Source organism: Panicum virgatum, chromosome 2N (assembly GCF_016808335.1).
Source record: "Panicum virgatum strain AP13 chromosome 2N, P.virgatum_v5, whole genome shotgun sequence".
NCBI classification, from domain to species: Eukaryota; Viridiplantae; Streptophyta; class Magnoliopsida; order Poales; family Poaceae; genus Panicum; species Panicum virgatum.
Window position 1 is genome coordinate 45,687,420 of NC_053146.1, and position 26,450 is coordinate 45,713,869.

The window sequence follows — 26,450 nt, forward strand, 5'->3', positions numbered from 1 at the left end:
TTGTTTAGCCCGCCAAGACTTTGCATAGCTGATCACATACTGGAAATTATGTTCAATGTCCCTAATTATCAATGCAGGCTCGTAATCCATTTTGTCAAGAATCACCCCATACATCTTCTTCGCCACGAAAGTAGATGTGATATTACGGTAATGTCCCACAACACCTGTCAATCTACAAGTATGTGGTTTAATAATTGAACATTCCCAGTGTGTTTTGAACTTCCCATTGTAGGCATGCACTCGCCATATACAGTCTCTATCTGCACACCTCACCTCGTATTCTTTGCTGCTAGACTTCAACACTCTGAATTCCTTCCTCAGAGATACAACCCAGGCCTTCACAGCATTCTTCACATCTTCAATGGTACGATACTTTGCCCCTTGTATGACCTCATTCACTCTGTATTCAAATTTCGGACATCTAATATCTTGTACCACTGGATTCCCAAAATCCTCTTCACGCCTTTCACCTAGCACTGGGAAGCGCTCATCGTCCTCATCGTCCGATGAGTCCCCACATTGCTCCATTATTTGTGCATCTTGGTCTTCTTTCTCCATGTCCTCCAAAATTCCAGGTATCCGCTCACATTCATCTGCTAAACCTTGTGGTTCTGGTTCCGGTTCTGGAGCTTGTACGTTCTCTTCTTTTTTATCCTCTTCTATCTCTTCATTCCAGTCATATGTTCTGTGTGTTGATCCGTCACCTAAATCACCGACCTTCTGGTGAATCTGAATTACCATTGCGAGATGCCACCCTCTTTGAAGAGCTACGTGTATGTAATGTTTCCATTCTTCCGTACTACTTATAAGCGTCAACTCCCAGAAATCCCCATTTGTTTCTCAGGAAGTCACGGTATGAACCGTAAGCAAATGAGTCATTGGATTCACATTGAACTTCCCGTGAAACCATTTGCGTATGGAACCAAAACTCCTCTCTAGGGGTTTATTTAGACTGCACTGTCTTCGTTCCAATGCTGATAGATTTACTCCATAGGAATCACGAGTAATTCTATAGAAATCACCGTAATGAACTTGAAACGCCACCTTGCTCGACATATCTGGCCATCCAAAAACTTAATTTTAATTAAACCGGTTTCTAAAACCATGGTACGGCTTCAATTATAACCACTAATCCGAACCATAAGCAGTTACAATTATAAAAAAACACTAATCATAGAATTAAAAATACAAAAAATTTAGAATGACAAAGTTGAGAAATATTGGTTACATGCGGTTCGGATCCAAAATTCGGCAGGCTTCGTTGTTGCAACTCTCTCCCTCACCCCACGTCTCTTTTTTTTTCCCTCTATGGATGTTGTTTGCTGCAAATGCAGGTGTGGGGGACCTCTGCTTTTATATTGGGGGGAGCCTGCCGCCCCCCTGCCAGGCGGTCGGCCTGCCTGCCGCCCCTCCACCAGGCGGTAGGGGCTTCCATGCGATAGCACTTAAATTTTAATTACATATAGGTCCCTACCGCCCGGCAGGAGGGCGGCGGGGGGCGGTAGAGGTATAAAACTGAAAATTGTGAAACCAAAAATATATTTCTGTAAAAAAATATTTTTAAAAAATATAAAAATAGAAAAAACACTGGGTTTCGTGCCGTGCCAGCGGGCCTCACGTGTATCGCCAGAAAGAGGCCCACCAGCCCACGAGCTCCGTTGCCGCCAAATGCAGGCAGGCAACCAGCCGAGCGTAGAGGGACCGCACATGTGGCCCCCACACGTCAGGGAAAAGAAAGCCACGTTCGCCGTGCGTCCTGTCCTTGCCCCGTCGCCGCGAGAGAAAACAGCCGTCTCCCGTCCCGCCCCGGGTTCCGCTCCGCTCCGCTCCCAACGCCGCCGACCACCGACAGACCGAGGCCAGCTCCGATGGCGGCGGCCGCGGCGAGGCGGCTCCTCGTGCTCACTCGCCGCGGGTCCCTCTCGCCGGCGCCCTCCACTGCGGCGTCGCGATCCCGGCGAGGTGGGTTGCACTCGAGCCGTTCGACGGAATGCCGCTGCTGGGCGGGGTTTGTTTGCCTGCTGACTGCTGCTTCATTTGGATTGCGCGTGCTTTTTTTTTTCTTTAAACAGATCCGCGCTCGCTGTGCACGCTCTCCACCACGCTTCGGTCTGGCGCCGGCGAGGACGAGATCGAGCGCATCCGCCGCGAGTTCGAGGACGCCAAGCGCAACTACCTCAGCATCCCCGCCGCCATCAAGGACATGCCCAAGATGAACCCGCAAGGTCTGCTGGGGCTTCCATGGTCCTTTCGTTTCGCCGTTACTCTTGAGCGCCAAAGGTCGATTTTCCTTAGGCTTAAGCTTAACATTCCTGGGGGGTTGGCGTCTCTGCTTTTCAGGCATCTACGTGAACAAGAACGTCAAGCTGGATGACCTGCACGTCTACGGCTTCGACTACGACTACACGCTCTCCCACTACTCCGAACACTTGCAGTGCCTCATCTACGATCTCGCCAAGAAGCACTTGGTCAATGAGGTTTGGTTGCTCTCTTTATTGGGCGGCACTGATGCCGGATGGTGCACTTATTGTTTCTGAGCGAGGGTGACACGTTTTCTGCAGCTGAAATATCCAGAGAGCTGCTTGAAGTACGAGTATGACCGCTCTTTTCCTATCAGGGGCCTTTACTATGACAGACTCAAAGGTTGCCTTCTCAAGCTTGATTTCTTTGGTTCAATTGAACCAGACGGTTGCTTCTTTGGGCGGAGGAAGGTAAGACACTCGCTGCATGTTCTTTCTCATTTTTCCCTTCAATGGTGCATTCTTGAGCTGCTTTTCATACTATATTTAGAAGTTTGTTAATACTTGATGTTATTTGCTTTTTGCGTTACTTATCTTTGAGATATCCGTACGTTAATATGTAGGTTCTCACGAGTGATCATTGTATTTGTGATTGGTTGTTGTGTACTTGTTGACTGTTGAATTCAGACTTTGGCCAATTTATTTAGGTAAATGTCAACGCTGAACATATATTAGGCGTGTTGAATGTTCTAGAGAATTTATGTACTATTTTTATGCTTGTTCTTTGCCTTATCCTACAATAATTACATTATGTAATCTATGTATTTCATTTAAAAAACCTATGAATACAATTTCTTGTCACAATGCTTGTTAATCAGCTGAGTTTGAGTGAGATAAAAGAGCTCTACGGCACACGGCATATTGGCAGAGACCAAGCTCTCCAACTTGTTGGGCTGATGGATGTCTTCTGTTTTAGCGAGGTACTTTTGAATTAATCATAGCCTTAGTTCCATTCCCTTCTTTTTACACTGCATCTATTTACTTACAGAATAGTAAACTATCAGTGCCTTATAGATATGTCATGTCAACTAGAGCACCATATTCGCTGGGTTCGCTTGGTTATGGCTGATGGCTGGTGCTAATTTGTTATGAGAGAACAGTACTGCTGACTGGCTGGTAGCTGGTGGCTGGTGCTGATTTAGTATGAGAGAATAGTACTGCTGGCTGGTTGGTTGACAAGCCAAGCGAACACAGCGAATATCACCCAATTTGGTTAATGCTTTGTTCATAGGTTAATTATACTTGATCTGTTCAGTATTCATAGAGAAACTTCTGTGTGTATCTGATCATCCTTCAAGGGCATTTAGCTGTGCATGTGGTTCTGACCTAGCACATGTGGAGCAATATATTGCACTTGTAGACGAGATGTAGTATGACATATTAATAATTAATGTTATTATGCACTTAATTTAGTATCATATTCTGTGTTTAATTGAAGTAATTGCTGGGACATCAGATAGTGCATCTAAACTGGCGTTTCCATAGTACTTTCTAACTATGAGATTCCCTCCTTCACAGGCATGTCTCCTTGCTGATATTGTTCAACACTTTATAGATGCCAAACTGGAGTTTGATGCCTCTTATGTATATGAAGATGTAAATCGATCGATTCAGCATGTCCACAGAAGTGGTTTAATTCACAGGCAAATTCTTTCTGAGCCCCAGAAATTTCTGATAAAAAAAGTAGGTGGCACTGCTTTTGCTGATTTTCTATGTCTGAAGTTTCAAATATCAATGATATAACCTGATTCTGCTTCTTATCTTCTGGCATTCTTTCTGACATGTAACTCTAAGACTGGTGCCTCAATTGTGACCTGCAGAGCCAGGTGTTCCGTTTCTTAAAGATGCTAAGAGAGAAAGGAAAAAAGCTGTTTCTTCTTACCAATTCACCTTTCCATTTCGTAGATGGAGGGATGCGTTATTTGCTGGAGGTTCTTGCTAAATTTAAATCTGCTTTTATGTTTTGTCCATGCTGTTTAGCATTCAAACACAAGATTTAAGGCAAAATAGATTTCTATCTGACATGAGCTTCTATCCTTTATTTTTGTGGGCTAGTTTTTTTGTTGAGAATGTGAAATCATATTTGAACTGATCACATGCAACTCTTTGCATTGCCTTGTCATATTTTTTATATTAAAAGTGAATATTTTGCATATACATAACACAACCTTCCTTTGTTTCTAGCTTTCAGTATGAGTTTGTTGTATTCTACTTAGGCTATTTCTTGTCTGATAGTATAGGGGATACAATTGTTCTGTTTAAGCGACATTCTTTTTATTATTAGTTTTGTGTATTTTTGGTAATGTTCTAGACAAGTACTGTATTCCAAAGAGAAAAGTATCGTGTCAGTATATACAGCCAGTTGTTTTTGCTCACTCACAGTTCTCCACTTGACTTTCATAATTTGGTTGGGCAGGACCAGCATTTTGATGGAAATTCCTGGAGGGAACTCTTTGATGTTGTGATTGCGCAGGCAAATAAACCAGCTTTTTATAACTCAGACCACCCATTCAGGTCCTGTGGAACATCTATGTGTTACTAAAGAAAAAAGATTAATATTGGATCCTTCTTTCTAAGATATGGTTGTTTATATGTTTTTTTCCTTTTTGCACTGATTCATTTGTAGGTCTGTTGCTAAACTTTGAATACTAGATGAAACTAAGTTTTCATATGTACAGATGCAAAAGGGCCTGCATCTATATTGCCTCCAGATATTGTTTTTCTAATTCTGCACTATTATGTCTACTCTAGTTCTGGATTGCTAACTATACTTGCTGGTTGCTTACAGGGTGTATGACACTCAAAAGGACACCTTAGCTTTTACTGCAGTCGACAAGTTTCTGCCAGATCAAGTATACTACCATGGCTGTTTGAAATCATTTCTGCAGATCACAAAGTGGAGAGGTCCAGAGGTTAGTTATTCTGAGCATAAAGAAGAACTAATTTCTTTATGTTTTCTCAATTTTTTTTTTCTGTCTGAGTGATACAACTTTCACCCTTTTTTCTCCCTTAAATCTCCTACAATAATTTTCATGTTAAATGTTGTTGATATCATTGTTTCATAATGGAAGCTAGAAGTCACCTATGTGCAACACCTTGCGCTCATCAGCTGTGTGTTTATTATGTTTCTTGGTCATTGCTTTATCCTGGTATAGTATACTTGAATAACCCACAGATTTTTTTTTCTCAAACACACAGGAGATCTGTGTAGTTTTGTAATAAGAGAAAAGAGAGACAACCAACCTAATACAGAGGCAAATGCATCACCTCATTAACTGAGGATTTAGAGGGTTGCAAAGACAGGCAAATGCATCACCTCGTTAACTGAGGATTTAGAGGGTTGCAAAGATAGAACATGACCTGAACAACAACCTAGGCCAAACAGCTTAACTAAGACATAGACATATAAGACCTCTAGCATCATCCAAATACCAGAGGTGAACCTCTTCTTTCAAATAATAATCCGCATACTAAAGATATAACTTTGCAAGGTCTTCACTTGCACTAAAATATGCACTGCCACAGTATAAATTTAAGATTTTTTTTTGGAATGTTTCATCTCGGATCTTTTTTGGCTATATATTAGGTGATATACTTTGGTGATCATCTTTTGAGCGACTTGAGAGGACCTTCAAAAGCTGGTTGGCGAACAGCTGCTGTAATTCGAGAACTCGAGGTAGATGCTTCTCTTTTTTACTTGAGATTTTCTTGAGAACATGTCAGACATGGTTGCATGATTTTTTTTTGGGTGACCGGTTGCATGAATTCAAGCACAGCCAAATTTAAAATTTCATATTTCACCTATTGATTACAATGTCTCATCTAAGGTTGCCTTGATCCTATTGGAGTGTTGGCACCTTATAAATTTTGAGCTGAGAACGATCAGTAACGGGAAAAATGTAATAAAATGTTCAGAAAGTAACCTCTTACGCTATCTTGATCACAAATCTGTTGGATATGCTGCATACGCTCCTAGATAACATGAACAAGCTCTAATTGTTCTTTTAAGACCTGAATGGTTCTCTTATCTGACAGTCTCACACTATTTTGTCGTACAAGACACATGATAATATCGAGCCGGTTATGTTTTATACCATATTACAATGATCCATGCTTTGTGACTTGCAGGATGAAATAGAAATACAGAACAGTGATAGCTACCGGTTTCAACAGGTGTGTTGTGTACTATATCATCTGCTTCTTGTGTTTGTATATGTTACTTGATTTTATGTTCCCCTTGGCCCTTGAGCTCTGTTTGTTCTTAATTGGCTTCCAAATATACTTATATTGAACAAAACTGTGGCCAGCCAAATTTTTAACAAATATTGTGACTAACAATGGAATCGGGGTAAGACAAGCACCCCCCCCCCCCCCCATATGCTGTTTGTCACTCCCTGATTTTCCATCAACATGGATGCTTATCAATTTACTGAACTATATGTTGCATATTGCAGGCAAAATTGAGTATAATACATGATCTTCTTGGGAAAGTCCATGCAACCGTTGTTAGCACTGAGAAAGGCCAAGTTTACAGAGCATTGCTTGATGAATTGAATGCAGAAAGACGACAATGCCGATCTGGGATGCGAGATCTGTTCAATAGCTCTTTTGGCGCAACTTTTCTTACAGATACAGGAAGGGAATCATCATTTGCCTATCACATTCATCAATATGCAGATATTTACACAAGCAAGCTCGAGAACTTCTTATCATATGCCCCTGAATCTTGGCTTCATCCACCTCATGACATAAAGATCATGCCACACAACGCGAAGGTAGTTTAAATCCTCATAACAGAATCTAATTCAACCTGTTAAGTACATTCGGATAACTACTTCCTAGAAACTCAAGATATAGTTAGCTGGTTTGCATTACTCTTCTGAGGGAAACAAGCTGAAAAGTAGAAATTTCATCGAAACTGAACACTGGTTGTCAGATAATAGTCTCCATTATGATAGTTTTTGTGATTTTTTTGGGGGGAACAAATGCTGATATTTCGAAATATTGAGTTGGAATAATGATTTTGGACATTCTATGTTGTAGGTCCCAGCAAGCCTTTTCAGTACCTCCTAGTTCATTCTACTTTTTTTTTTTTTGGAGAAGGCAGTACCCATTATGGTTTCTGTGTGAGACCACGTGACAGGACTGTGGACTGCTGCAGCCTTCGCTTAAAGCACAGGAGATGCATGTCCAGCACACCAAGCAGCAAGCTAGCAGTCATTCTCCTAGTTTTGTCATGAAAATGCAGCCATGTGAGTAGGTGACTCTTTTGCCTGTACGAGGAAGCTTCTAGCTGCCGCTCAAAAAAAAAAAGAAAGAAAAGAAGAAAAAGAAGCTTCTGTCTGAGAAGCCTGCTTCCTTTCGTTCAACTTCTATGGGTATTCTTAATAGTGTAGATGGACCTGATGCCCTAACAATCTGTATGACTGTGAAGTGTCAATAAGAGTTACATGCAACCTATCTTGTCTTCCAGTTTACTTCCCATCGAGCAGAAAATATTTTGGGTTCGGAGAAACATTCAGTCAAAGCAATTCCATGATAGTAACACATGATTTAGTTTCCTACAATTTTCCACTTTCAAAGTCTTTTCTATAAAAGCAAAAGCTAGGCCTTAATAAACAACTGTTCTTTCCAAGGAAAGAGAGAAGTAAAAAAGCTGGGGATCGCTAGGAGCTCCTCTTCTGCTAAGACCAGTAATCTATAATCTATTCTTTTTTAAAGAAAAGGAAATTACCCACTCGACAAAGAGCGGAGTTGTTGTTGTGAACAGGATTCTTCCCACCCTTGGGAAGTAGGCTGGCAGAAAGAAATAGCTTTTCTCTCATCACCAGGGTAAATTATCAAACATCTATTTGTTCTTGTTTGCTACATGAATGCCATCTTGATTTCCGTTTTTTCTGATCCTGGAGACTGGCTGGAGTTCCAGTTCTTGCTTGCGTGACCGTGAAGATCTGATATCACAAGAGTAACATCCATTAGGGGAGTCAAATCAAACAATCCTGCACAGACTTCTGGTACATGAATAACAACTGAAATTTCTGATAACAGGATCAGTGAATAACGGTGTTTACCTCTGACGAAAACTTGATCTGTTTGCACCAGAAGGGATCGCAACTGCAGGTGCACAGCAATGTCCAACGTTCTCGGATTGTGATGGTGAAGCACACCTCTTTTCCTTTTCCCAGAACAAGCAAAAACGCATTAGAAAGTGATAAGAAAAAAAAAAGTCAAAACGATGGTTGTGCAGACCCTGCTTTCAAATTCCAGAGAGAGAGAGAGAGAGACTCACATTCCAATGGGATGGTGTCTGCTCCGATGAGCACCTTTCATCGTTGACCCGACCCCTTCGCTTAACTTTCAAAGCTCTAATGCATTTGAAGAGGAAATACAAGAGAGCGACGCCAAGGCATAGCATTGTCAGGATCTCAGATACTAATAGCCATCCAAGCACTGAAAGTATAGTAGGACAGATCAAAGATGTGTTCCAAAAAAGGAAAGCGAAAACATTAACCAGAATATTATGATCTTTCTTACTTACATTTATCTGTTTTATCTATTTTTGTGTTGTTCTTATGTTTTGTTTTGATTTTGACGAGACGAACAGTCTTTGCAGCGGACAGTGGCATCCCCATCATCTGTGAACAGTCAGGGTAGCATCCATAGCTTCCCAGGTCGTCTACGGTGATGGATAAGGTTGTTCCATGGCTTGGACCCTGCAAGAGAAACAACATCTCAAACTTCATTCTGAATATATATATATCAGAAAGTGAAGAAACAACATTTTCCTATCCATTTTTTTGGGTCAATTAGTTACTTAATCAGTCGCCAATCGTCCCGCTAAAAGAAATCATGCAATAATATGAACAGCTGCAATGATCCAAGAGGATTGAAGATTTACTTGGTAATGCAGCTGCTGCATCGCATTGTTGCAGTCCTGGACCATCCCACGGAACCTGACGGCAGCTACTTTCAGCACAAAGTGATTCTCAATGTTCACATATGTCTGAATCGGCTGCCAATGGCTAACGCCTTCGGTCTTCACCTCCACACTGGGAATGGTACTAGCCGGCAACCTCAGCGTCAACGTTCCCTCACACACTTCTAGGGACAGCACTAGCGAAAAATGAGACTTGTTCCCTGTGAAATAGGTAAACGTTATCAGTTTAGAAATAGTACAGTTTTTTCCCCTAACAATGCATAAAACAGGAGCATTACTTCAACTAAGAAAATGGATTCCTCATTCAACATCAACAAGTATAATATAATACATGTAAAGTACCAGGGAAACTGGGAAGATCAGGATCATAAATGGAAAATTCGAATGTATCTCTGTTCTTGTCGTAGATTTGATGTCCTTCCCTTGATTCGTTCCCACCCAGGAAAATTGATGGTGGAGCTAGTATCACTGGACGGTCATTGATTGGTTCAACGTATATCGGGATCTGAGCGTCTTCTACACCATTTCTGTTCATGGAGTGTAGCTCTATAACATCATCTCCACAGAAGTCCTCGTTTCTGCACATGGTGATATGATTATTATAAGCGAAAGATTGGCAAGATTCTTGTAGAATATCAGGGCTTATACACGACTAGGGAGAGTCAGATTCTTGATTAGTACCCAAGGTACTGCAAAAATTGTAGAGCTCCATTTATGGCTTCTATTGTTCCTTCCAATATCAGGTCTTTGCCAGTTTTACCACCTTTGCTGACTGAAAGTACATCAGCTGACGACTGTTGAAGCTTCATTATTGGCGATAGAGCAAGGAACACATTTCCAGACTGCGCTTTCACTGTAACAGATACATTTTCTGTTGTATCTGAATACGCTATTTTGATCCCTGGAAATCCACTGCCAAAAACACATCCATATTTGATTAGTTTAGAACCTGAATAGAAGAGGCTAAACTTTAGCTTAGATAAAAACAATAAAATAAATACAAGTCTGTAGTGCTTAGGTAGAAAGCAGCATGGCTTACCCGAATTGTGGGCCGATGGTATCTTCAGTAACATGCAACTTCTGCGGTAAAGATATGAACTGAGGTGGTCTGCAGATGACAGATATGAAAACTGTTGCCGTGACGACATTGTTATTATCATCTGATAATGTGTATGAGAATGAGTCATTCCCAAAGAATCCATCAAAAGGCGTGTAACGATACGTGCGGTTGAACTGCAGGACTGATCCATGAAGTGGCTTCAGAGAAAAGGAAAATTTGTCATCTGTGAAGTCACGAGGAAATAAAGTAACTTGGAAATTTCGTAGTACATTATTATTCATGTTATTTGAAATCAACTTTATACTGAACATTTGCAATAAAGACCAGGCTGTGTGCATTGCCAAGCTGTTGGCCTGTAGCTAGAGGCTGGGCTGTGTGCACTGCATCACCAAGAAAAAGAACTTACATAATTGTCCGATAAAAGCACTCACGAGAAATATTGTAAATTCAATTTGGTTAGAATACTTTTTTTTGTCACAAGTTCCTTTCTTTTTGTAGCAACATGTAGTAGGATCGTTGAACTATTACATTGCAAAAGCTCAGTTCAGATGGTTATCATGTGTAGCTGCAAGGATTGATGGCAGGTTTACCACAGTGAAGAGACCATCACTATGAGGTGGATAAATTAAGAAATGCTTATTTCACAGAATAAACTTACAGAAGAAGAATTGGCTATTTCAATTTTACTTCCTGCAATGTGGTCATTTGATAGTACATCGAATAAAACTGATCCATCCTCCCATACTGAAACATTATCATTTTTAACATCTGAAAAGTATTCATCTGCAAAGAGATACAGTTCATCTGAGTTACTCGATAAAAGCAGAGAAATTGGGAATGCTCAATATGTTTCAATATATAACAACAAAAATTATTCTCTACCAACTAGAGCTTAATAGCATACCTCATCTGACCAACATCTTTTATTTTTGTATTAAACTGACTGAAAAATTACCTGGAAAAACTTCGACTTGGAATGGACATGGAGCTATATCCTTATCCTCAAATCGAACACATATGCCATATGAACCAAGTTGATTTATCACATAACGAGCAGTATATGATCCATCTCTGTTGTCGACAAATTCTTTTCCAAAGATACTTGTAGATGTTAGCTGAAATCGCACTTTTGACTCTGAAGATAACACCGGGTTCATGAATGAATCAACAAGTCGTACATCAACTTCATTTTCAACTGACATTCTGACTCTTGGGTCAAACTTGACAACAGTTGATAAAGAAATATTGATTGCACCTAGAAAAAGGGAAGGTTATGGTATGGGAAGTTAAGAGGATCTGTCATTGGGAGTTCATGGGTTGACATTTCACTTGAGTATAACCCACTCAGTTCCTCATATTGCACTAACTGAATGTGAAATGGCACCAGCTAATCGAATTCATGCATTATATGAATGTGAAATGTGAAATGAATGATGAGAAAAAGACACGCTAAAGTTAACCAAACCTGGCACAACTGTCATAGAATATGGATTTCCACCATTTAGCACTATGTTCCCACAGAGTACCCAAATTTCATATTCCCCGGCAATTTGAGGAGTATATGCAACATTAAATTGGCTTGCTTGCATAGTTGCGTTTCCACCGATGATCTAATAACATTATAGTGAATTTCAGTGATCATGCGACTTATCTGGAGCAAATTAGGCTGATGAAAAGGATACTTACATCCGGATGGCCAGCAGGTTCTGTCTCTGTAGGGAAAAAAAAGAATTTTCAGATTAACAGTAGGCTAAACAGCTAAACAAAAAAAAAACTCGGCCGGGTGGGGAAAGACCGCCCCACCGGTATTAGCTTAAGAAGAAGTCTCGGCTTCCCCGACCGAGAAAATCCCCGAACCCTGGCCCCGCCCTGACACTCGGAGACGTAACCCCTGAGAACTACCTGCCTGGGCCATGTAAGGGTCCTCAGGCCGACCTGGGTCGTCTCACAACCAGTGCTTTGGCACACGGGGCCAGCGAGGGGATTTTTTTACCCTCAGCCTGAAATTCGCTCCCACGGGGAGTCGAACTCAGGACCTGAGGGGTGCCGCCGGAGTGACTAACCAACTGGGCTAGCATCCTTTGGCCTAAACAGCTAAACGAATATACAGCATTACCATGTGATATTATTGGGTCTGCATAAGCCGTGCCTTTTTTTGCCAAAATCTTCAGTTGCAACCTTGAGGTTTCAACTGGAGAAGGGTTGCTGTACGTATCCTTCAAGTAAACAGCAAAGGATGATGCTGAACCAGCGACAGAATGTGCCAAACCAGAACCATTTGCAAAGCTGTTTGATCCGTTGCAGTATCCTGAAAGAAGCAACATATCAGAATCAGCTCCATGATCAGGAATTAAGCATCTTGAGTAATAATAAATTAAAGTAAAAACACTTTTTTTAAAAAACTAAAGAGTATATATAGCTGCGTACCTACAAAAACATCAAATTTGTACACCGTGTTGGAAACTCTTCGTTTCCGTTGAGTATCAAAAACTGTGAGCGCAAACTCTCCAGACTGAACAACATTAAAAGATATGAGCTGAACTCCAGGAGCTACCGCTTCCATCATGAGGTTAACTGGGATGGACAATTCTGAGGCTGTGCCAACAACTTGAGCATCAAATGGATGCATCTCTGGGACAATGTTTCCAAATGAGTCCTTCTGATGTATGAATAACTCCAGCTTGGAAAATATCTGCAAAGTATTGGCTCCATGCTTCCAGCTGCATGTGCTTTTTTCTATGTTAAGGACACCTGAAATTTGTAAAAACACACCGACTGTTTATTGACATTTCCCACAAAAATGCACGTCTGCATACGTAACTAGCATACCTGTTCAGTAGAAGGTGCACATCACTTAACATATTTCGATTATTGACGTTCTAAAATTATATTATCAGGGAACAAATTTTGGGGCACTGTAATTACTAATTAGACAAATGGATAGTATCTGACGAAACACATCAAGAGGAACTTTGCTGAAAGCAGACATGATAAGATGCTATTGCATCAACATGGAACTTTAACCTGGATTCACTGTCAGCGTCAGAGGCGAATCACGTAGCTCCCTGTTATCCCCATAAACATGCACCAAGAAGACCCCGGCGACATATGACACGAACTCGAGGCCGATGCGTCCTTCCTGTATCCATCCATTGTAATGAAAATACAAGAGCTCCACGGCTGACCCGTTGGCGAAGGAGCCTGACACCCTGAAGTAGTCAGGCATGTCGTCGCCGCGCGCGATGCCGTTGCCGAAGGCGTCCCGGGGGAAGACGGACACGAACGCCCTCGACCCCACGACGACGTGCGCGTCGTCGAACGTCCACGCCGCCCGGGACGCGGACGGGTGCACGCCGGTCGCGGCGACCTTGAACTCGAGCGCCGACTCGCCGACGGTGAACCGCTCGTCGGCCACGAGCGCGAAGAAGTCCCCGGCGCGCAGGGGCACGAAGGTGATCCTCCAGGAGTCGGGGTCGTCGCGGTGCTCGACGACGTCGGCGATGTAGGTGCTGTTGCCTTTCTTGCCCTTCACCGACACCCAGAAGGACAGCGACGCGCGCAGGCTGGGGTCGTCCGGGAGGTCGAGCGCCGTGATCGTGATCACCGCGGTGTCGCCGGCGGTGAACGTCGACTTGCCGTCGAGCCAGTCGAAGAGGAAGGCCGGCACGACGCCTTGCTGGAGGGAAGGCGGTTGCTGCGCCAGAGAGCAGGTCAGCAGCGAAATGCAGAGGAGAAGAGGAGGCGCCGGGGCTGAGCGCCGCGAGATCGCGGCGGGGTTGGCCATGGCTCCGTTGATCACCCCGCCGGGACGACGAGGTAGGTCTGCGTCGTGTTGCCGGAGACGGCCGAGAAGAGAAGCGGCGGGCGGGCGGGCGGGCGGTTGTTCAGAACTAAGAAATGGAGAGCATGTGCGTCAGAAGTGGAACCGCAAAGTTATACAGTTGTTATAGTCGCCGCTGCAGCGTGCAGGCTGCAAGGAATTAGGCGGTTTCATTGCAAAATTTTGTGATGGAAACAGAAGCTGCGCCTGCAGCAGAAGTACGTTTTTGATTGGAGACTCGGAGTTCGCTTAGCATCAACTCATCAAGCCTTGGATGGTTATTACAGTGAGCACGCATGGTTTTTACAACCATATAATTCATTCATCACACAGATTTATTTTACGGACACACACAGTCACAGAGAACAGCAAACACACTGTTTGGCAATGCAAACGATTGCTCATCGTCTTATTTGCCATGTCCAGAACCGTACTCATATCCGTGTCCCTCGCCGTAGCCCGAGCCTAAACCATCTCCATATCCTCTTCCTGAACCCTCGCCGTATCCTTCACCATATCCTGATCCTTGGCCTACCCCATGACCCGAGCCATAGCCCTCGCCATAGCCGGATCCGGATCCTTGGCCGGAGCCCTGGCCGTGACCAGAGCCGTAGCCCGATCCTTGACCGGAGCCACTTCCTTGACCATGGCCTTCACCGTACCCTGAACCTTGTCCATGGCCCGAGCCATGACCTTCACCGGACCCGGATCCTTGGCCTGCACCTTGCCCTTGGCTATAACCAGACCCTGATCCCGCACCAGAGCCAGCACCTGATCCTGCACCGGAGCCAGCATACGATCCTGCTCCAGAGCCTGCACCGGATCCCGCTGATGAGCCTGCACCTGAAGCAGCTCCGGACCCGGAACCTGCGGCCGAGCCTGAGCCTGATCCTGACCCGGACGCCGAGCCCGAGCCTGATCCTGACCCGGATGCCGAGCCGGAGCCACTGACACCACCACCTATGCCAATACTAATCCCAGTCCCAATCCCAATGCCTCCACTTCCACTACCACCAATGTCGATGCCTAGGTCCTTCCGAGAAATGCGACCCTCGGATGCAAGGACAAGGGCAGCTAGCACGGTGATGCCGAGAAAGATGCACATGGCTTGAGGACGAGACATCCTGGAATAGCCTCTAGGAGGAAGCTGCACCTGTGGTTTTGGGATGCTACTTGATTTTGATTCAAATGTGTGTGCATGCTCATGCTCATGGGCTTGGGATGGAGTGGCATTTATAGGAACCACAACTCACAGAAGTGGAGCTGCACAAACGGTGGTTGGCTCATTGGTGGATGGAACTTGTGGTGTTGTGGCCATTGGACGGCTGGATTTTGCTTCCAGTAGTGGGTCTTGTCGAGGGTAGTGGGAGCAAGGTTAGTGCAAAGCAATGGGCCACATTTCAATTACATACTGAGACCACCGGATCAGTGCCACGTTTCAATTCCCATGCATGCTACGAGAATGAATGCGAGAAACGAATGCAATCGTCACTGCATTGAAAAGTAACGTGTGGTTTTGACTTCAGTAGTAGGTCTTCCTGGTGCGATATATATGCCATTGGAAAGATTCTGGAAGCACTTGCTTTTTATCCTTCCAGTTATGCATGTATGATTAGTGGAAGCTTGCTTGTAAGCCTTATCAATGCAAGCTAGTGCTAGTCCTGTTCTTCGTCTCCCTACTTCGTGCTGTCGACCTCAGCGTTGACGCCTCCTCCGATTGATATTGACAGTGTCATTTTCAAGTTGTTAGAGCAACTCCAACCCACCTCGTATTTTTGGCCCCCTATTCCACTCATACGAGGGTCTCTCTGTTTCTCTCTCCTATTTCAAAATGAACTCCAGCAGACCTCTCATACTTACTCCTATATCTCCAACTCCCTCATTCTTTATTCATATCAAGTAACTACCATGAGGATTTTTTTGAATTTCTGTTTTATTTTTGCACAATTTATTTGCAACAGCTAGATTTCAAACAACTATTTTTCAAACGGCCCATTTTCCGAGGATCGTGTTTTGGATGGTACTATTCGCAACGACTATATTTCCAACTGCTACTTTGAGCGCCTTGTGTTCCAACGGTTATATTTTGAATAACACTATTCACAACGGATAGTATTTTCAACGGCTAGTATTCAAAATCTATATGAATTTTACTCGCCGGAGTTGGGCGGCGCTGCCAGGTGCGTTGAATACTATTCAACACCCTGGTGTTGAATAGACAATAGGTATATAGGGGTGTGTGTGTGACTCAAACATACTAATATTATATCCATTGGCATGCAATATAATTCGAATTTTGGTTTATGAATGATGTCTCCATCATAGCATGTTTGATACATCTTACTGTTGATTTTGCTCAATTATTTATTGCCTTTTTTCTTTCTTTTCATCTCAAATTGCTACTAGCACTACTACAGAACATGTCTTTGTTTCAGGCCATTTGTCTCGGCTGCCTTTGAGCCTGGGACAATAGGTGGCTTTTGTCCTGAGTCCAACGGCTAGCCGGGCCAGCGGGGGATTGGGGGGGGGGGGGACAGGGGCCTTTTGTCCCGGTTGATAACACCAACCCGGACTAAAGGGTGGTCCTTTTGTCCCGATTGGTGGCACCAATCCGGACAAAAGGACTCTTTTGTCTCGGTTGGTGTTACCAACCCGGACAAAAGGCCTCTCCACGTGACAGTTCAAAAGTAAGTTATTCTATACTGAGTCATATGTACTACTGTAAGCATCTAGGTCCTCAAGGTATGTTTCGGTGATTAATGACAACCATTATTGTGACTAATGAGTTTGTGCAGCTTAATAGATCATTATCGCTCATTTGGTCATATGTCAAAAGACACCCCTCAATTTCATTATTCAAAAAGGCGATCTCGGTATTCAACTCAATTATATGTCAAGACTAAGGATCTTTCTAGTCCTAAGTGTCATAAGGTTGAGAAGGACACTTAGGTTAGTATAGGTTTTATAGTTTTGTAGTGATCGCACTATTAAGAGGGGTTAAGGTCAAGTAACTTGAGCATGGACATGGTCATTTGAAAATAGATGCACACTATGGTCACTCAGGTTCCTAGAAGTTCAAATAAGTGGTTTTCAACTTATATCTCAAGAATATTTGGATTTCATTCAAGACTCAAATCAGAAAAGGCAAAATCAGAAAGTCTTTAACACCGGTTTAACCGACGATTCCAATTTTCTATACGTCGGTTAAACGAAGTCAGCAGAGTCTGGACAAGTCAATACACCGGTTAAACCGACGTGTTTAAAGTTAATGTCGGTGCATTAGTCCAGAGTTGGTTTTTCCAGAGTACTTCAAGTTCTATACACCGGTTAAACCGACGCTATTTGAAATGGGACGTCGGTGCAATTGATCAGTGAGATGGTTTTTTCAAGGATTTCAGAAGTTATACTCACCGGTTAAACCGACGATAGGTTTGAGTTAACGTCGGTGCAGTTGTCCAGAGACTTGGTTTTTCAGTTGATCAGTGGACAACTACACTCCCCGGTTAAACCGATGATACGTCGGTTAATCTGCCCAAGTTGTAACGGCTAGTTTTCAGAAGGGGCAGTTTACATTCATCGGTTAAACCGACGCTGGCTATTGGAGGATCGTCGGATTAACCGGCGCTACGCAGTTTTCTGGCAGCTTTTCTCCAATGGCTCTATTTGTGAGAGCTGCCTATATATACCCCTCCAATGGGTCATTTCGCACTCTCTTAACACCAGGCAACATTCAAACACATATACTTTGTTGAGAGCCACCTTGAGCTTCATCTTTCACATACTTGTTCATTCAATCAATCAAGAAGCAAGACTAAGGACTTGAGTAGAGAGAAGCTTGTGTGCATCCGTTCTTGGTGATCGGTTCTTGCTCAAGTGAAGGCCCTAGCTTGTTACTCTTGGTGATTGGCATCACCTAGGCGATCTTGGTGATCGAGGTGTTTCTCGCGGAGCTTGCCAAGGATTGTGGGAGCCCGGAGAAGAAGATTGTACGTGGCTTGATCTCCACCACGCCGGGATGGTGAACGGAGACTCTTAGTGAGCGCCCTCGTCTCGGTGACTTGGGAGGTGACAAGACTCTTTGTGAGTGTCACAACGTGGATTAGGGGTGTGTGCCAACACATCGATACCATGGGAAAAAATCCGGTCGTCTCTTGTCCACTCTCTTTATTCAAGCATTTTCTTTCATGCAATTTATTCATGTGCTTGACTTAGAGATCATAACTTAGCTCTACCTTGTTAGGCTTTACTTCTCGTTATCTCTCTCTTAGCTTGTGTAGGTAGCTTAGTCATCCGGTTGGTGAATTGGTGCCTTACTAGCTTTGCATAGGTTAAGGTTGCTTTATTGTGTTTTAGAAATTGAAAAAGGCCGAACAACTAAAGTTGAATGCTAAGGCTAGAAATGCAAATTTCGAAGCCATTAGTGAGGAAGTCTTTACTAGAGTAAATGGCATGGACTTAGCAAGTGATATTTGGAAAGAGCTCATTGAAATTCATGAAGGTTCCACTAAAGTTCGTGAGCAAAAATATCACTTGTTTAGAGCTAAGTATGATTCTTTTAAAATGCTAGCTCATGAAAATTGCAATGATATGTATTCCCGTTTGAATGTCATTGTCAAGGATATTAATGCTCTTGAAGTTTCAAAAATTGACAGTGGCTCCATCAACCGCAAGATTCTCATGCTCCTTCCGAAGCCCAAGTACAATATTATCAATGCTATGCTTCAAAAGGAGAATCTTGATACAATGGAAGTAGGAGAGCTTGTGGGCGAAATTCGCGCTCATGAAATGAGTATCCTTGGTATGTCCGAAGAACCAAATTCAAGCAAATCAATTGCTTTAAAGACCAAGGCAAACAAATCCCGCAAGCTCAAGATGATCAAGTAAGAATCAAGCTCAAGCGATGAAGAAGATGATCATCATGAAAGCTCATCCGATGTTGAAGATGATGGAGAACTTGCTCTCATGATGAGAAAATTCACACGCTTGAATGACAAGATCAATAAGAAGGGTTTTAACTTTGACTCTAAAAGAAAAATGTTCCGGTCAATGGATGTCAAGAACAAAATTTGCTACAATTGTGGAGAAAAAGGCCACATCCGTCCAAATTGCCCCAAGCCGGACAAAAGAGACAAAGATAACAAGAGCAAGCATCGCCATGATTCAAGCGATGATGATGAAGAAGAAAGGAAGAACAAAAACAAGAAACTTGGGAAGAAAAAGAGCCATGACAAGAAGACCAAGCTCTTCCCAAAGAAGAAAGGGCACACCAAGAGAAGCTTCTTGGTGGAAAAACAAGAGTGGGGGACCGATGTCTCATCAAGCGAAGATTCAAGTGATGAAGAAGACATAGTCACCATCGCCCTCACAAATGAAGAACCATCGCTACCTCCACCTCCACCTCCAATGTGCCTCATGGCCAAAGGTAACTCTAAGGTATGTGAGAGTGAAGATGATAGTGATGATGAGCTTGACCCTAATGAGTTTGCTAACCTCATTAATGAGTATACATCCATTATCAAGAGGGAAAAGGGCAAAGTCAAGGTTCTTGAGAGCACTCGTGCCAAGTTAGAGCTTGCCCACTCCGATTTGCTTGGCAAGTACAATGACTTGCTCAAAAAGCACAATGAGTCACTTGTACTTGCTAAGCAAATTGAAGAGAGCCATAAAAAGCTTAAACAAGAGCATAGGGAGTTGGCTCACAAGTATCAAGAACTTGAATTTGCCTATGAAGCAATTGACCCAAGTCTTGAGAACTTTGCTCATGAAACTATTGAGAAGGTCAATGCTTCTACTTCATGTGATGACCTACTCATTAATGCAAATGCTACTAATGCTTTGTCCGAGCTTGCACCTTCTAGGGAAAAAGAATTGATGGATCAAGTGGCAAGCCTCAAGAGTAGTGTGGAGAAACTCTCAAGAGGAGAATACATCCACAAGGAGATTCTCTTCAACAATGCCCGTGACTATGGCAAGAGAGGTCTTGGTTCATTTCCAAAGCCAAACATAGCTACTACTCCTTCTCCGGAGATCAAGACTAGCTTCATCAAGGAAGTTGGATCATATTGCCAACATTGCCAAGTCACCGGGCACCACACTAGGGAGTGCACTTTACCATCACGTCCTCTTCCTAATTTACCCAATAATTACTCATCGATGTTTCAAAACAACCATTTTCTCTTGAGTAAAGTGAAGGGCAAGGTGAAGGCCAAATTCATTGGCAAACTCACTAAGGAGTCAAAGAAGAAGCTCCCCAAGCAACTTTGGGTCCCAAAATCTCTTGTCACACATGTGCAAGGCCCAAAGCTTGTTTGGGTTTCTAAAACTCAAAAGTGAATTCTCATGTGTGTAGGTGAACTACAAAGCCGGTGGAAAACATTGGGTACTTGATAGCGGTTGCTCTCAACACATGACCGGCAATGATAGCATGTTCACCACTCTTGAAGACCCCGGAGATCATGAACATGTCACCTATGGTGATAATTCAAGGGGAAAAGTTTTAGGTTTGGGTAGAATAGCAATTTCTAAAGATTTATCTATTTCTAATGTCTTGTTTGTAGAAGCACTTAGTTTTAATCTCATTTCTATTGCTCAATTGTGTGATCTTGGACTAACGTGTGCCTTTGACAAGAATGGTGTTGTAGTAACTCATGAAGAAGACAAGTCATTGGTATTCACGGGGTTTAGGCATGGCAATATCTATTTGGTGGATTTCTCTTCAAAGCAAACTACCTCCATGACATGCCTCTTCACCAAGTCTTCTCTTGGGTGGCTTTGGCATAGAAGAATTGCTCATATTGGCATGAGCAATCTCAAGAAAGGCCACAAGAGAGGGATGATCACCGGCTTGAAGGACGTTACTTTTGACAAGAACAAGTTATGCAAAGCATGTCAAGCCGGAAAGCAAGTTGCAACACATTATCCCATCAAGACGATGTTGTCTACCTCCAAGCCGCTCGAGCTACTTCACATGGATCTCTTTGGTCCAACTACATACAAGAGCATTGGTGGTAACCTCTATTGCCTAGTTATCGTTGATGATTTTTCACGTTACACTTGGGTCATGTTTCTAGGCGATAAGGGTGAAACTCCGGAAATCTTCAAGACTTTTGCAAGAAGAGCTCAAAGGGAGTACAACTCCCCAATAGTGAAGATCCAGAGTGACAACGGCACCGAGTTCAAGAATATGAAGATTGAAGAATGGTGCGATGAAGAGGGCATCAAGCATGAGTTCTCCGCCACCTACACGCCTCAATAAAATGGAGTGGTGGAAAGAAAGAACAAGACACTCATCACCCTAGCAAGAGCAATGTTGGATGATTATGGCACGTCCGAGAAGTTTTGGGCGGAAGCAATCAACACGGCGTGTCATGCATCCAACCGAGTGTATCCCCACCGACTCCTCAAGAAAATGCTTCAAACTTAATATATCCTACTTTCGAGTCTTTGGTTGCAAATGCTTCATTTATAAGAAGAAAAGGCTCGGTAAGTTTGAGAGTAGATGTGATGAAGGTTTCTTTCTTGGTTATGCATCAAACTCAAAAGCATATAGAGTATTCAATCAAACCTCCGGGTTAGTTGAAGAAACATGTGATGTGGAGTTTGATGAATCTAATGGCTCCCAAGAGGAGGTTATTGGCTATGACAATGTAGGTGATGGTGAGATTGATGAAGCTTTGAAGAAGATGTCCATTGGGGATATCAAGCCGGAAGAGGTGCATGAAGGCAATGATCAAGGGGGAGGACCTTCCTCGTCTACACCAAGCACCTCCACGGCACCCCAAGTGGATGAAGTTCAAGAAAAAGATGATCCTCTACCTCAAGAAGATGTGCCAACACCAACACCCCAAGTCCAAGAACAAGAAGAGCAAAGTGTTCCACCACAAGCACAAGTCACCCATGATCCACCCCAACAAGCATCCACTCAAGCACCGCTAGTGAAGCATGGTCGCATTTCCAAGGATCATCCAATTGGTCAAATCATTGGTACTCCTTCCAAGGGAGTAAGAACTCGCTCCAAGCATGCTTCATTTTGCGAATATTACTTGTTTGTTTCTTGTATTGAACCCACTAGCATAGAGGAAGCGCTTGAGGACTCGGATTGGGTGATGACCATGCAAGAAGAATTAAACAACTTCACCCGCAATGAAGTTTGGGTCCTCAAAGCTCCTCCGAAAGACAAGAACATCATTGGCACCAAGTGGGTCTTTCGAAACAAGCAAGATGAACATGGGGTGGTGATACGCAACAAATCAAGACTTGTGGCAAAAGGGTTTTCTCAAGTTGAAGGTTTGGATTTTGGTGAAACTTTTGCTCCGGTCGCAAGACTTGAAGCTATCCGTATCCTTCTTGCTTACTCTTCACATCACAACATTAAGTTATATCAAATGGATGTGAAAAGTGCTTTCTTAAATGGCGTAATTAACGAACTTGTTTATGTTGAGCAACCTCCCGGGTTTGAAGATTCGAGGAATCCTAATCATGTTTATAGGTTGCACAAGGCACTCTATGGGCTCAAACAAGCTCCAAGGGCTTGGTATGAGAGGCTTCGTGACTTCCTAATCATGCAAGGCTTCAAGATCGGGAGGGTGGACACCACATTGTTCACAAAAGACATTGAAGCGTCCCCTCATAAGAGAAGACTTAAATGTGAAACAAAACATCAGTCCCAGGAGGCTGATGCCATATTTATTACATCAGATGGTTCAAAACCGTACAAACCTTGGAGGACACTCGATACAGACGATAATAATAATTAACCAAGCTACAACATAACACCAGACCGCAAACCACATGGGGTCTAACACGGGCTCAGAGTACTGCGACAGCGGAGGCATCTCGACAGGGCCGGTTCCACAGGCAAGGTTGGGTGTAGAACGATAACCCTACTCTGCGTCGTCTGGCACGAAGTCTGGGTCTTCTTCTGAAAAACATAAGAGTGGGGTGAGTACAAACGTACTCAGCAAGTCCAACCGCACCCACGGAGGGGGGTTATATCAGAATAATATGCATAGGTAAATCAAGGATAAGGTTACGGCTTAATTTGCAGAAAAAACAACATTTTATGCAGGGGCTTATTTTACAGAAAACCTTTTTGAAATCAGTTTTTGCATTAACACGGAGTTCAGGTTTTAAAACTGCTACCGGACTCCCTGTCCGTCGTAGCACACGGCACAACTGCCGGAACCAATTCCAAAACAACTCACACCAGCCCATCCCAAAGAAACACTAGTTATGTGACCACACCGTAACTCGCCCAATACCGTGGGCACGGACTATTCGAATAGATTCTTAACTCTGCAGAGGTGTGCAACTTTACCCACAAGTAGGATACCACAACTCGAACACCGTCATGTCGGTGTAGATCCCAACATAGCCATTACCCACCATAGCTAAGCCTGACTAGCCATCACGGGATGCACCAAGGGGTCATCGACCGTTCACTTAGGTATAACCGGGCATAAATCACTCGGGGCTTATCCCTTTTCCTTAGTCACCCGTTGCTCTCAGCTCTCCTGATGGCTACCACACCAACTAGTGGGATTTATGCTATGTCGTTGCCCATTCAACGGTCGAGTGGTTTGCACTAAAATAGAGTTAGGTGAGATGGCACACCAACTCGGTCCTTAGACCCGACAAGATGGATATCTCCCTCCTTGCTCTGCCACATAGGCACAAGCACACCAATCGGCAAATCACACAGAAATGCCGTCCATCCCGTCTATACTCCTCTTTTGAAAATCCACAATTTATCCCTTCCCACACACACGCATTTTCTTTATAAAATAAATCGTATTATGGGTATTGTCCTAAGTGTTCTAATATCGATTAACGTCCAAGCGAAAGATGACATTAATCTAGGTAGTCAAGGAATGGTTATAACAAATCAAGGGGTGGCTATCCAACCGTGTTTTCATGCAAGTAAAACATATGCAATTTTATAAAACAGGCCATTGGGTTGTGTTTATAAAAACTAGGGCAGAAACATGCATCAAAGGATGGGATTGAACTTGCCGTCTTCGTAGCCTTCGGGGAAGTCCTGTCCTTCGGGCTCGGGGTCGCGGAACTGGTCCTCGTTCACCTGCTCACAGTACTGCTCGCTGGCGGGCTCTCCTTCGTTCACTCCGTGATCTACGACGCAAACAAACACGCACACAATCAAGACACAGGAAATAAAAGGTTTATCGTTGAGCTCGGATCAGAGACACATAAAATATAGAGTATAGAGTGATAATTTCAAGTGGTTTCTGAGTGACATGATCAAGACTGAGTTACATTAGGCAGGGTAAAGTTTTGGTTTGATTCGGGGTTGTTTGGTACATGAAATGATAGGTTTTATAAAGGTTCGTGAGTGGGTTAAGGGGCCAGGGGCCTGGTTGTAAATAATCTTGAGTAGGCAGGGGTCTGTTTGTAATTTTTGGAAGCTTTTGGGTTATTCTGGAGAGGTCAGGGGTATATTTGAGATTAAGTTTATATTGGAAGAGGGTTTATTCGTAAATATATTAAAGGTGGGGGTGTTTCTGCAAAAGGCAAAAAGGGTGGAGGGTTTCTTTAAGAAATAAAGGAAAGGGGAAGGGGTTTTTGGCAAAATTGCCATCCCCTTCCTCCCTCTCACGCTGGGAAACAGGGGCGGCGTCCCCGGGGTGCCGGCGGCGGCCGGAGGTGAGGGGAAAAGGGGCTAGGGGCACGTGGGATTTGATTCCCCGGCTCACCTCGGACCGGGGCGTAGCGAGGAGGCGGGGCGACGCGGGCCGGCGGCGGCGGCGCTAGTACTGAGGAGGGGAGGCGGTGGCTGCCAGGGAGGCTTGAGTGTGGAGGAGCGGCGCCGGTGGGGAGGCTTTTATAGCCGTGGAGAGGCGGTGGCGCGGTGGAGGTGGGTGGCCGGCTCAGCGAGGTCCGCGGGCGGCCATTAAGGGCACCCCGGCCGCTTGCTGGTGTCGGGACGCGGCGGCGCGGCCGGCGAGGCAGCACAGCGGTGATTTGAACGCTCGGGCAGGCGGCGAGCGGGGCCAGCAGCGCTGTGCGGCACAGAGGGTGGCAGCAAGGTGGCGGGGCGGCGCACGTGGCTCGGCGGAGCTCGCGCTGCTGTGGCTCGGCGTGCAGCGTGGCCACGCGGGGGTGGCAGCGGCGGGGATGCGGGCATGCGGTGCACGCGCAAGCGGAGGTAGGCAGTGGGCGGGTCCAGAGCGGGGTGAACAAGACCGAGCGGCCGGCGAGCGGCGCGCGTGCGCGTGCGCGCTCGTGCGCCCAGGCGGCGAGCGGCACGGTGGCTCGGCGGGGCGTGCGCGGTGCAGGGCGAGGGCCGCGCTGACGCCGGGCGGGCGGCCACGGCGTGGCGCGTGCGCCCCTGTTCGGTGCGCCGCGCGTGTGCGCACGGGCGGCCCGGGGCGGCGCGCGCGAGCGGGCTGGGAAAGAGGGCGGCGTGGGCGAAGCACGCGGTGGCGAGCTGCGCTGCAGCGTGCGCGGGGAGACGAGGCAGGGCACGGCGAGCGGGAAGCGGGAGGCGGTTCGGGGCAGGCGCGACGGGGAAGGGAGCCGGCCTGGCGGGCTCGGGCGAGTGGGAGCGAGGCAGAGGGGGGAGAAAGGAAAGAGGGAGGGAGAGAAAAGAAAAAGGAAAAAGAGAAAAGGGTAAGGAAAAAAAAGAAATGGGAAAAAGGAAAAAGAAATAGAGGAAAAGAAAATGGGAGGGAGGGAAAAGAAAAAGAAGGAGGGGGGAAAGGTGGTGCGCGCCAGCGGCGACCGCGTCTGCGGTCGGCCACGCTTGGCGTGCGGCCGCGGGAGGTGGGGCACGCGGTCGGAGGAGAGAGAGGAAAAAAAGGAGAGGGGGAAAAAGGAGGAGCGGGATTCGCGGTGGCTGGTCACGACGCGTCGCGTTGGATGGGAACGAGATGGGACGCGGATTGAATTCGGGTGTCGTGTTATTCAGGAGAGGCTCTGGGGATTAGGGTTCAGGGTTTGAGGGGAGTCGAGCTCAACGAAAGACAACTTTAGTGCATGATTTACTTAGTGAATTTTCGGGATGTTACAAACCTACCCCACTTAAAATGAATCTCGTCCTCGAGATTCGGCTGGTTCCTAAACAGGTGGGGAAATTCCTTCTTCAGGGCGTCTTCGCGTTCCCACGTCGCTTCCTCTACCCCGTGTCTGCTCCACTGGACTCTGCATATCCGTACCTCATCGTTTCTGGTTCTTCTAGTGACAGTATTGAGAATATTGACCGGTATCTCTTGATATCGTAGGTCTGGCTGTAGATCTATCATTTCTACTGGCACATGCTCTGCCTCGGGTACCCTCAAACATCTTCTTAGCTGCGAGATGTGGAATACCGGATGTATG

The 26,450-nt window shown here is 44.8% G+C and overlaps 3 protein-coding genes across 8 annotated transcripts; 1 reads left to right on the forward strand and 2 right to left on the reverse strand.

Annotated features, from left to right (window-relative positions):
• Positions 1-1,774: 1,774 nt before the first annotated feature.
• LOC120660711 (5'-nucleotidase domain-containing protein DDB_G0275467-like) lies at positions 1,775-7,760 on the forward strand. 4 transcript variants are annotated; one of them, XM_039939336.1, is made up of 14 exons: positions 1,779-1,962; positions 2,073-2,211; positions 2,258-2,280; positions 2,341-2,477; positions 2,562-2,711; positions 3,119-3,220; positions 3,819-3,983; positions 4,121-4,231; positions 4,717-4,814; positions 5,089-5,212; positions 5,887-5,976; positions 6,429-6,473; positions 6,755-7,075; positions 7,408-7,758. In XM_039939336.1, the coding sequence occupies exons 1-14, from the start codon at positions 1,869-1,871 to the stop codon at positions 7,438-7,440; spliced, it is 1,632 nt and encodes a 543-aa protein (XP_039795270.1). In that variant the 5' UTR covers positions 1,779-1,868; the 3' UTR covers positions 7,441-7,758. The 4 variants fall into 4 exon arrangements, with proteins under 4 accessions (XP_039795273.1, XP_039795270.1, XP_039795274.1 ...); XM_039939339.1 differs by lacking the exon at positions 2,258-2,280 and having other exon boundaries at positions 1,775-1,962; positions 2,073-2,225; positions 7,344-7,760; XM_039939340.1 differs by lacking the exon at positions 4,121-4,231.
• Positions 7,761-7,805: 45 nt separating this feature from the next.
• On the reverse strand, positions 7,806-14,186 carry LOC120660710 (protein GAMETE EXPRESSED 2-like). 3 transcript variants are annotated; one of them, XM_039939335.1, is made up of 15 exons: positions 13,322-14,186; positions 12,725-13,048; positions 12,414-12,605; positions 11,984-12,009; positions 11,763-11,907; positions 11,253-11,552; positions 10,956-11,080; positions 10,277-10,494; positions 9,919-10,149; positions 9,580-9,815; positions 9,199-9,437; positions 8,839-9,013; positions 8,624-8,750; positions 8,372-8,475; positions 7,806-8,251 (listed from the first exon to the last, which is right to left on the reverse strand). In XM_039939335.1, exons 1-15 carry the CDS (start codon positions 14,079-14,081, stop codon positions 8,166-8,168), a joined length of 3,288 nt encoding a protein of 1,095 aa, XP_039795269.1. In that variant the 5' UTR covers positions 14,082-14,186; the 3' UTR covers positions 7,806-8,165. The 3 variants fall into 3 exon arrangements, with proteins under 3 accessions (XP_039795269.1, XP_039795267.1, XP_039795268.1); XM_039939333.1 differs by having other exon boundaries at positions 8,590-8,750; XM_039939334.1 differs by having other exon boundaries at positions 7,856-8,251; positions 8,590-8,750; positions 12,447-12,605.
• A 133-nt stretch (positions 14,187-14,319) lies between these two features.
• Positions 14,320-15,327, reverse strand: LOC120660713 (keratin-associated protein 6-2-like). The gene has a single exon (XM_039939341.1). It carries the CDS (start codon positions 15,238-15,240, stop codon positions 14,527-14,529), a length of 714 nt encoding a protein of 237 aa, XP_039795275.1. The 5' UTR covers positions 15,241-15,327; the 3' UTR covers positions 14,320-14,526.
• Between the last annotated feature and the right edge of the window lie 11,123 nt (positions 15,328-26,450).